At 38.0% G+C, this 11,461-nt stretch overlaps 1 protein-coding gene across 2 annotated transcripts; it reads right to left on the bottom strand.

Moving 5' to 3' along the window:
• Window positions 1-5,772: 5,772 nt before the first annotated feature.
• On the bottom strand, window positions 5,773-9,455 carry LOC131322525 (uncharacterized). Of its 2 annotated transcripts, XR_009198870.1 has the most exons (5): window positions 8,931-9,455; window positions 8,018-8,078; window positions 7,093-7,907; window positions 6,819-6,882; window positions 5,773-5,787 (listed from the first exon to the last, which is right to left on the bottom strand). XR_009198870.1 is itself a non-coding variant. In XM_058353872.1 (2 exons), exon 2 carries the CDS (start codon window positions 7,861-7,863, stop codon window positions 7,453-7,455), a length of 411 nt encoding a protein of 136 aa, XP_058209855.1. In that variant the 5' UTR covers window positions 7,864-7,907; window positions 8,931-9,339; the 3' UTR covers window positions 7,321-7,452. The 2 variants fall into 2 exon arrangements, 1 of the variants encoding a protein (XP_058209855.1); XM_058353872.1 differs by lacking the exons at window positions 5,773-5,787; window positions 6,819-6,882; window positions 8,018-8,078 and having other exon boundaries at window positions 7,321-7,907; window positions 8,931-9,339.
• Between the last annotated feature and the right edge of the window lie 2,006 nt (window positions 9,456-11,461).

The raw sequence follows: 11,461 nt of genomic DNA, 5'->3' as shown, positions 1-11,461 counted from the left end.
CATCGAACGATAGAGATTAGAACTTAAAATGGTACACTTCCTCTCTTTTTTCTCCGTCTCACCTGATCTCCCTCCCCCCTCCCATCTCTCTCTCTCCCTCTCTTAGGCTCCGTTCCAGAAACCTTTTTAAAAAATAAACAGCTTATTTCACATTTTTAAACTAAAAAATAATGTAAATGAAAAATAATTTTTCAATTTTTTTTGCATCATATAAAAGATTTCATCGAGATCTTTCAAATAAGATCCATATTGCATATTTTTAGATTTAATAAAACTATAATTTTTGAGCTTGAAATTGCCTTCTTCAAAAATAATAACTTTTTTCATTTGCGGAACGGGCTCTTAATCAGTGTACGAAGGAAAAAAATGAAAAAAAGAGAATACAACTTCAAGTTCCTAATAAAAAAAGAAGAAGAAGAATTCTTACGTGCAGTTTCAACAACTGTTTGAATCAAGACTTGAAAGAGAGAATAATTTGAAGATAGAATCAAGACTTGCAGATTGAGAAGCTCTTTCAATCTATTAGGGATAGACCCAAAGAGCCCAAGATCAATCACAATCATAATCAAATTCAAATAATTCGTGATTTCTTCCGGGATTTTACCTACAAATTAATTGCAAGGAAGCCCAAGTTGTCCCAAAACCATAGATTTCCCCAAGTGGGTAGGAACAAAACCAGTGAATTCGTTGTATCCAAGACACAAAATTTTCAGAATAACCAACCCATCCATATGTGAACTAATCGTTCCACTCAATGTATTATGACACAAGTCCAAGAATTCTAATTTCAAGAACCCATCAAAATTAGGTAAAGAATAAGACAATATGTTCCTACTGAAATCCAATCCTCTCAACCCACTAAGATTTCCAGAACCAGTAATGAACCCACTTGGGATTGAGCTCAAGTGATTGTTGGAGAAGTCAACAGACTCTGAAGCATCGATCTGGCAAAGAACATTGGAGGAAATTAGGGTTATAGAGAGAAGAATTGGAAAGAAAATTGGGTGATGGAGGAGTTGTTGAAACTACACATAATTCCCTTTCATGGAAAAATGAGAGAGAGAGAGAGAGAGAGAGAAACAGAGGGTGAGATGGGAGGGGGAAGGAGATCAGGTGAGATGGAGAAAGGAGAGAGAGAGTGTACCATTTTAAGTTACTCCTATAATCTTAGCTATTTATTTCGATGGCTGAGATTTTGTGTCAAAAATTATGTTGAACGTTGTCTCTAGAACCGGTCTTTTCAAGCAAACAAGATGGAGAAAGGAGAGAAGGAGTGTACCATTTTAAGTTATTCCTATAATCTTAGCCATTTATTTCAATGGCTGAGATTTTGTGTCAAAAATTATGTTGAAGGTTGTGTCTCTAGAATCGGTCTTTTCAAACTTGGTTTGTTTATGAGGTAAGCTGATGTCAAACAAGCTTTAATTAAGAGGATATTGACCACCTTGAACTCTTCAAACATCATTTTGTTGGACGAATTGAATAGTAACTTCTTTGAATTTGATTTGAAAACTTAACAGGGTTTAAAAAAATGTTCAAGCAGAATTCGTCTAGGTAATAAATCGATCGGAGCGAGCTTTTAACGTGTGAACATAAACCCGAACTTGAAGAGTTAGGTTTGTTTTATTAGTCCTGCATTCAATAACAAAACCTATGTTCCCTGTAGATGGAATTAGGAAAAGTTGTATATATGGGGTCCATTAACTTCGTAGTCAGGGATGTAAACAAGTCGAATTGGTACGGTTTAGACAATTTTTTCACACCAAATCAGGCATTTCGCTTTGAACATTTTGCAAATCAAACTAAGCCAAATATTTAGTAGTTTGGTTTGGTTCGGCTTGGTTCAGTATGATTGGTTTATTCATGTTTTCCGATATGAAGCAATAACACAAGTGACTTCAGCAGCATATAGACTATACAATAGTGAGGAAAAAAATGATATTAGCCGAGTAAATGTAGGAGGAAACATTAAAGTTAGGCAATAGTAAATGGTGGTTTTTTTTATAAGGGGGTGTTTGGAAGGCCTGGTTTTACATTTTTCAATTGTCATTTTCGGATTTTGGGTGTTTGGTAGGAAGAGGGAAAATGGATTTTGGGTAAAATAGATTTTCTAATTTGTTGTTTCTAAAACAAAACGGAAAAAGAGGTAAAAGGAGCTTTTTGAATTCCCATTTTTCCATTTTCGAATCCAGTTATGCCAATAGGACAAGGCTACCCTCTCTCTTTTCAGATAATTCCCACAAATGCCATGGTTTTGAACGTTTATCTCTGTCAATTGGAATTCCTCACAATTCTCACATACGGACATTACCAGAGAGCAGACACGAGAAGAGAGAAGACGGATCCGGAGCAGACGACTGGAGGTTCGACGAAAGTGGGGAAATCGTTCGCTTCTTGTACTGTTTGGTTTTCCCATTACTTTGGTTTAAACTTCATTGTTAATTTAATTTATAATTCAAAAACATTTTTGATGGAAAAGTAACAACAAACAATAATTGAAATAATAAAAATATAATTTTAAAAAAAACGGGGGACACCAGTTTCATGTACGTAGCAGAATTTCGGAATTAAATTTTAAATAAATTGAGCCCAAACATTATTTATATACATTATACAGCATTATTAATAACCGGGGGCAACATAAAAAAAAACCAATCCATAATTCATTTTCATTCCATATCTTCCAAACACTACTCCTACTGTAAAATGCATTCTGTACATACTCTACCAAATATAAAATACATTCTGATTATAATCTCAAAAGCCAAAAAGGCAAAAAATGAAAAATGAAAAGCCAAAAAGTTGCCTCCCAAACATCTCCTAAGTAAACATACATTAAACCTATATATGAACACAAACGGTTCGTTCCGGTTTACTCCGGAATACATGGTGACAAATCGGACCGGATCGTTTACTTCAAAAATTCAAACAAAATCAATGCTTTCATCAAATTTTCAGTCTCGGTTTCGTTTTTTATTTTTTATTTTTTTATGTTGATTTTCGGTTCGGTTTAATCGGATTTTTTCCCCACCCCAGTCCATGGGAGAGACAAGATTGCCTTTTTAAGTTGTATGGAAGTTGGAGCCATGTTCCTTTATCACAACACTCGCTGCAAGAGTGTGAATGGCCGGCTAAAAGGTGTTTGGCCCTACCACATTTAAGGCTGTCTCTGCCAGTATCCACAAAACAGCTGTCCAAACAGAGCTATGATTACATCATCAAGAAGATTTTTGTCATCCGAACAGAGGGCAGCCAGCCAAATAATCTGTTCCCCATTGGAAAACCCTGTTCATTTTGGGTTTAATTTAAGGAAAATTTTTGAAAGCAATGAGTTGAGAGAGATAAATAGAGAAAATTTATCAAAAGTGCTATGAATAAAAAAAAAGTATCCAGAAATTACCCTGAATACACTTGTAGAGGTATTTATGACTGGTAATTAACATTTATTACCGATCATAAATACCTTGTTTCGGGTAATTTCTGGATATTTTTTCTTTTGTACCTAGCATTGCCCTTCTTAAAGACCGTACTCAGGAGTTTTAAATCCCTCAAACGAACAAAGCCGACTTCCAATGTTTTTTTTGCCTTCGTTGATCTCCAAACCAGCAATCCCTTCTAATACCAAATCTCTTACTAGTATTTGTATCTTTTCAATTTAGCCAGATTTCATCATTGGGGAGTCCAAGGTTTTGCCTCATTAATTCAGAAATCAGATATAACTATTGTTCACCCATTGATATTTCAGACCATTATCTCCCAAGTGGTCTTTCATTAGAGCATCTCCAACCCGTTGATAATTTTACTCAAATCTTCATTTGGTATGAAACAATTCAATGAACAAACCCAAATCTAAGCATAAATTCTAGTAAAAACTTTATTTATCACATTGTTATAAATTTGGGAGGGGTAAATAGCCTCAAAAATTGAGAAAATTTGTGTCTCCCTTGATTTGAGTGAAAATCAGAGTAAAACTCAATTTGGTATAGATTTGAATAAATTGAACAAAAGAACCGAATCAACTAATGGTTCGTAAACTTCTAGCGTAGAAAGAAAGCAGTGTAGAGAGAGAGAGAGAGTGTCTGGGAGGGTCCCCCCCCCCCCCCCCCCCCCCCCCCCCCCCTTCTCAATCCCCCACTTCCAGCCTCTCTCCTTTCCTTCTCTCTTTTTGTTGGGCCAAAGTTGTGAAGTGGTTGAGACTCTCTTCTTAAGGAGTTAATATTTCCCACTCCCCCCTTTCAGTTTTAGACTCTGGAGCTTGGTTTGGGGTTCTAGACTTTGGTTCTTGGAATCAGTTCATCGGCGACGAAGACGACGTCTGCAGCAGCTTCTACCTCTAGTCTGCGGCGGGACGAGATCTAGTTGGTACGGCAGGTCATCTAGGAGGGTTTGCTCTATGTTCATACCTGGCCTCTCAACTTCGGCCTCTCCAACCTCTCTTCACGAGTGTGTTCGATGGGTCCGGCTCTAGCGTCGTGGTTTCAGACAGCTTTTCTTTTTTGGTTTTGTTGTATTTTATTTTGTTAGCTTCTGTATTTTGGGACCGGTAGTGTCCCCTCTTGTTGTACTATGTTTGCTTTGGTTGGGTTTGCTAATAATATTGGGATGGTCTAGTTTAGTCAAAAATAAATAAATAAATGGGTGGAATGGGTTTTTTAGGAGTTTTATTCAGATTTTGAGTTTGAATAAAAAAAAACAGAAAAGGCAAGGAGCGGAGATGCTCTAAATGCTGGCCCTAAGACGACTAAGTTAGTTAACCTTATGTTCATTCTATAATTCATGTTCGGATCAATTTGCACACACCTCGACTATTTTTGAAGAACCAAACCCACCATCTACCTGCGGGAGCCATTAACCTTGTGATCTTGACACTAAAATAAAACTTTCTTATTTTTCCTAGAAAGCAAATGGGTCCCAAAATCTTCGCTATCTTGTTCATTTTCACATGAGAGTTTCAGTGGTCCCCGTCACAAATTATCAGAGTACTTAATTGGCTCAAAAGAAGTCAATTTCAATGCATACCAACGTAATATGCAATCATCTTTCTTTCACTGAGTACATGTAAAAACATCACATAGCATATAAAACTAAATTTAATCCAAGTTAGCCTAACTTCTTTTTTTTTCCCAATTTTACATGTTGATGTCGGGGTTAGTGGGAAATTAATGGTTAACCACCAAAGGGAGTTCGACGTCCCTCTAAAAATTCAAACCCCAAACCTCCCACTTGGAAGCCGAGGAGTACAACCAAATAAGCTGAGAGCCACATCTAAATTAGCCCAACTTAGGGGAGGGGAGAAAGTGTGAGATTGAACCCTTTTAACTTCTACATGGAAAAGGAATTTGAGATTCCTCCCATCATCCAAAAAAGAAGCCAAAAGTTGTTTCTACAAGATTCGCTATCTCCTTCTCAACACCATTTGATTCACAGAAACTGGGGAGTGAAGCTCTTTGAATCAATACTTCCCATTTCAGCCTAAGATTATGAGTACGATTAAACCGACATTTTCGAAGTGGATGATTGTAAGCGCGTCCAACACAATGTATCCATTAACGAACAAAAGAATATACAAGAGTGGCCAAGTGGCCAACTATACTAGCTTTTACGACAGAGCCAACAAAAGTGACACCTAGGCTGGCCCTAAAGTGACATGTAACTTGCCTCGCGTGAACATGTTCCGCAACAATATTTTAATATGAGAAATTTGATACAAGAAGTTACGTGTACCAATCACGTGTGCTGGGCGTGGCCCATCAAACGATACTGGGAGTGCCCTAATAACTTGTACATCTGAGAATGTGAAAGTGCACCAGGTGTAAGTAATCCAAAATATGGTACCGAAGGAAATATGAGATGCCATCACCAAGAGATCCAGATGAAGAAGTGAACTCTTCGGCTGAAGTGCGCAACCGATACCAAATATGCATGATTGCCTACTACTATGTACCAAAAGCCGATACCAAATATGCATGATTGCCTACTACTATGTACCAAAAGATAAAAAGAGGTGTGCGTACTAAATGAATGAGCTCGAGAAAAGGATAGGAAGAGAGCAACTGCTACTTACATGAGAAGAATGGAAACAAGATAGCAACGACATCAGCATTATTTTTCAACTATGAATTATAAAAATGGCTTAATTTCAAATGATGTGATATCGGCTTCTATTACCCGTTGAATATTACTTGCCAACCTGAATTGGAAAAATCTAAATTTGCCAAAGAAAACCATTTTTCAGCCACCTCAGATCAATTTAAACAGCCAAAGAGAAGGAATCCCCATTTGCAAAGCTAATGCATAATAGTACATTATGGGGGAAAAAAAATCATAAAGTAGCCAGAAGCTCATGGGTTTTTTTTACTGCAAACTAGATTCTGAATTTCTCTAACATGGTAAAGTTTCAAAGCCAACAAGATGTGCGACTTGTTCAAGATGGATGGATGACAATTGTATGCAGTGTCGTCGATCTGATGCGATGAGGAACAGACTAGACTAGGAGATGATAATAGAGGAGCAAAATAGCAGAACAATGTGGGATGCAAGCGTTAGAAAGATATATACATGCAGCGCATATCAAGCATGATCCTTCTACAGATCACGTGTGTGTTGATAACACATAACTATGCTCTTGTAATTTATGCAACGGTACAGACTGAACATATATATGTGCCTTCCATTTTAAACGGTCACGATCAAGGAATGCAATTCAATTTCTTTGTATTCTATCTTTCAAAGTTCAAGTTGAGGAGATCACAACAGATTCACAGGAAAAGAAATGAATCATATCAATACAGAAAGATTAGTGGTATGATGTCTCTTACCTTTGAGCAAGGAATTGAACACTTAATATGGTCTTTAATGTTCAAAAACTCATCTCAAGGGAAGCTGCAAGAAAACGGAAGCAAAGTTAAAGGACAATGCAAATTAACCGAGATTGGTTGCCAGGGGAAAAATTAAACTAGGACAAAAGAAATTTGCTAGTGTTTGCAACACATGCAATAAATTTTCGTCGGCAATCCAAAAATAATCTTCTTGCTAAGAAAGGACTGCCTAGTGCACAAGGCTCCTGCTATTGCTAGGGTCACGAAGCCTTACCCACAAAAGCGGAGAGGATGTTTCCATAAACGAACCTGTGACCACCAAGTCACATTGGGGAAACCTTACAAGTTACAATTGCCCATGGGCCACCCTTCAGAAATAAGCTTCTGATTACTGATAATAAACACATGACACAAGAAATTAACTGATATATTATATGCTCGTAGCTTCATGGACGACCATAGAAGCACAATCTACTTTAATGCTCTGAATAAAAACAGCCCATTAGCAAGAAAATTGCATTTAGATATTACCAAAAGAATATATAATTAGTCAGTTGTACTTCAACAAACATGAACCGATAAAAACTTGGTCTGGTTTATCAAACACAAATGGAAGGTAGAAAAAGCAATCTCATTAGCACTCCACGCCAACTTCAGCGGCTCTCCGAGGCTTATTTTTTCGCCTGCTCCCATTCTGTCTGAACCCAACACACTTGAGTGAACCATCTGTGCTAGTTTCTTTCCCAGTGCTATTTTCCTCTTTGACAGAATCTGCATTTCCCTTACCCTGTGAATACCTCTTCCTTTTCCTCCCATTCTCCACAGCAGGCTCATTTTTTGCTTCTTTGTTAGAGATATTGCTTGTCATATTCTCCCCATTTGCTTCTTCTCCTTCTAGTTTCTCGCCTTTTTCTTCCTTAATGTCACTCTTCACTTGCTTTTGTGGCCTTCCTCTCCTTTTGTATTGCGGAATCTTTTCTTCCTTAACCTCATGAGCAACAATAGTGGCCTGCTTCTTCACTTTTCCCCTACCTCTACCCATCATCCAAACGCGTCGTTAAATCAATTTCAAACGTCAGAGAAAGGTGTCTGCAAAGGTAAAAAAAAGAGCATACTGAGCTACTCCACAAAATCCAAAAACAAAGAAATTAACAGAAACTTTCACGATAAGTTGATAACGCAACTGAAACACATCTAACCTTTTGAAACAACTGAGAAAGATATCTGCAGAAAGAGAAATATAGAATCATATTTGAGCTACTGCATAAAATCCAAAAACAAGAAATCAATAGAATATTACCTCAAAACAAAAGAAACCCATGTACCATTTTCCGAAACCAAAAATTAAAGCATCAGCGTTCAAACATGACAAAATCAAATTGAAGAGAAAGGAGATGTAAGTGAGATGGGGACAAGGATCATAACCATTAATTGACAACAGCTTTAAAGAGTGGACAATATTCAGAAACTCACCAAAAGGGAAAAATTGAATTCAAACAACCTACAAATCCATGCCTTGTTAATCTAACCCATAGAAGCACTCATGCAACCATTAGAAATGGAAACCTTTGCATAAGATAGACACAAACCATGTTATATATCATCAAATCAATTTAGATTTCTGCAACTAATTATGACCAAGAGATGATGAAGTTCATTTCAATAATAGGAATTTTTTTTTTTTTTTGAACAGCGAAGAAGAAATTTTATTAAGAGGAGAAAAGGAAGTACAAAGAGAGCAAGCAAGCAAAACGGCATGACAACGCCAAGGATACATCCGAACGAGGTTGGCGCCCATCCCGGCGCCAAGAGCCCCAAAACCAGGTTGATGAAAGGAGCAATCACAACTCAAAGTCAATCCCTTTTACGGTTTTACCACAAAACACCAGTACAAAGAAGAAATTCAAGCTTGTCAGAGAACATCAAACCTCTCTATCAACAAAAAAAGGACCAAATGAAACTTAAACCCCATATCATGCAAGGATTTGAGAACTGAAAAGGGACCTGTAATAAAGCTATAAAGGGAGCAGCTTTTTATAGAAACCAATACATCAAATGAAAGAGACATCCCATATAGTAGTAATATAGAGAGACTAGAGAAATGAAATGGACCTCGTAGGAATCAGCCGCCGTTTGCATCTCAAAGACAAAGCCCATTCCAAGAAATCTGATTACACCAATCGAGAAACTATTGGAAACCCATTAATCAGATGGGGTTTTCCCCCTTGTATCAGTAGCTTCAGAGGTTACAGCAATAGAGAAGCAAAGACTGTGAACAAGTGGATACAAGCTATAAAAAACTATGATCTAAGCATGAACTCATGATGACCCAGATCAGTAAAACAATAAAGATTGACAACAGATTTAAGAAATGAATTGGGATTTGAAGAGATTAGTCCATTCCATTGAATAGGATGAAGAGCTTAGCCGAGGAGAAGGGGCAAAGATAGGGAGAGAGGACGAGTAGAGAAGTGTGAGAGAAGCAAAAAGAAATGCTATGGGAGGCAGACAGGTAGTCGTGAAAAGATTATACTCCTACGTATTTTAATTGAAGGGCTGTTTGGAAAATAAGAAAATAGTACACAAAATCGAAATTCTTTTGGACCCCTTTCATTTTTCAGCTTTGACCATCTTGGTAGTTTAGACTTTAGCCCATAGATGTGAAGAAGTTGTATGCAAGGGGGTCACAAGATCTACTGCATCTGTCGAACTCTTTTTTCACTCTCTCTCCTAAAATCAATTGGTGTTAGAGAGAGTTTCAATTAAGTCTTTTATGACATTCGACATTACACCTGCAAGTCTGTTTTTAGAGCTGTTGCAGGGAGTAACATTATGTAACCAAGTTCATGAGTCCAAGACTGGCATTGGACATCGTACCTGCAAGTCTATTTTTAGAGCAGTCGCAGGTAATAATATTGTGTAACCAAATTCATAAGAACACTCCGAGCCCAACAACATCATGTTTCAGTGTACACATGTTTTTAATAAAGAAAATTTTCAATCCTCAGTGCGTTATACTCGGGTTTGATGGGAACATATGGTTTGTGAAGAATTGGGGATGATATTGTGCAATGGTATACATAGCACCATGTTGCGCACCTTTTAGCAGTCGGATCATACATCCGACGGTTCGGATCTCATCATGGCAATGAACGCTCTTGATCGTTGGTTGCCGAGATGAGATTCGAGCCATCAGAAAATGCACGATCCGACGGTTGAAATGTGCGCAGCACAATGCTGTGCACCTCTCTGCACAACACTAACTTGAAGTTTGGTTCGCGACTGATTGTTTGTATAAAGTTTATTCATAAAGTCTTCGAACGAAGATAGTGTTGACTTAGGCTCCGTTCCGGAAACTTTCTTAAAAAATACGTACTTATTTTGGAACTTCTCATTCAAAAATAAGAAGGGTCATTCCACAAAATCCAAATAAAAAGTTCCTTTCACATTTTCAAACTCAAAAATAATGTAAATGAAAAAAAAAATTCAAATTTTTTTGCACCGTATTAAAGATCTCAATGAGATTTATCAAACAAGATCCATAATGATAAGAAAATTATTTGCGTAAACACATGATTTTTGAGCTTAAAGTTGCCTTATACAAAAAATAAGACTGTTGCTGTGAGAATGGGCGCCGGCGGAGGGAAATCGTACTGACGGCCGCGCCGGGCCGTCTCTGGCTACCGGACGGCCGATCCGAGCCGTCCAAAAATTCTATAAAAAAAAACCGAGGGGGCGCCTTGGCGGGAATTAACAGCATCCGAGGTGTGTAAGGTACTTGATCCGAGCACCCCTTTTTCGTATATATGATTTCACACGAAAAAGGGGTGCTCGGATCAAGCACCGTACACACCTCAGATGCTGTTAATTCCCGCGCTAGCCTCCTCAATTTTTTTTATAGAATTTTTGGACGGCTCGGATCGGCCGTCCGGTGGCCGGAGACGACCCGGCGCCGCCGTCCGTACGATTTCCCTCCCCGGTCGATCGGTACCTATATAAATTCTTCCAAAATAAGTACCAACCTTCTTATTTTCTGGAACAAGGCTTCTTATTAGACAAAAAATAAGTTCTTATTTCGGTTCTGGAACGGGCCCTTAATATTCTTCTATAACGTATAAGTATGGCTCATTTGGAAGCACTCGGGAGGTAGAGAAAATACCAGAATACCTATTGGGACAGACCAAACCCCCCACCGAAAGCGTACCGATAGTCGTGTCGGGCCGTCTCTGGCCACCAGACGGCTGATCCGAGCTGTCCTAAAATTCTATATATAAAAAAAAAGGGGATCACGCAGGAATCAAAGACATCCGATGTGTGTAAAGTGTTTGATCCAAACATCCTATTTTTTTGTGTATATATATATACATATATACATGAAAAATATGGTATTTGGATCAAGCACCCTACACACATCGGATGTCGTTGATTCCCATGAAATCCCCCTCATTTTTTTTTATAAAATTTTTGGACTGCTCAGATCGGCCGTCCGGTAGCCGGAGACGGCCCGGCGTGGCCGTTGGTACAATTTCGGTGGGGGTTTAGTCGGTTCCTATAGCAAGACTCAAAAAATACTTGTTCGGTTAACCGTTTTGTTTTAGTTTTATTTTTGTTTTCAATCATTACTCTATTTCTTTCTCCAATTA

Source organism: Rhododendron vialii, chromosome 4a, assembly GCF_030253575.1.
Source record: "Rhododendron vialii isolate Sample 1 chromosome 4a, ASM3025357v1".
NCBI lineage: Eukaryota > Viridiplantae > Streptophyta > Magnoliopsida > Ericales > Ericaceae > Rhododendron > Rhododendron vialii.
This window is presented reverse-complemented; position numbering and strand designations above follow the sequence as displayed.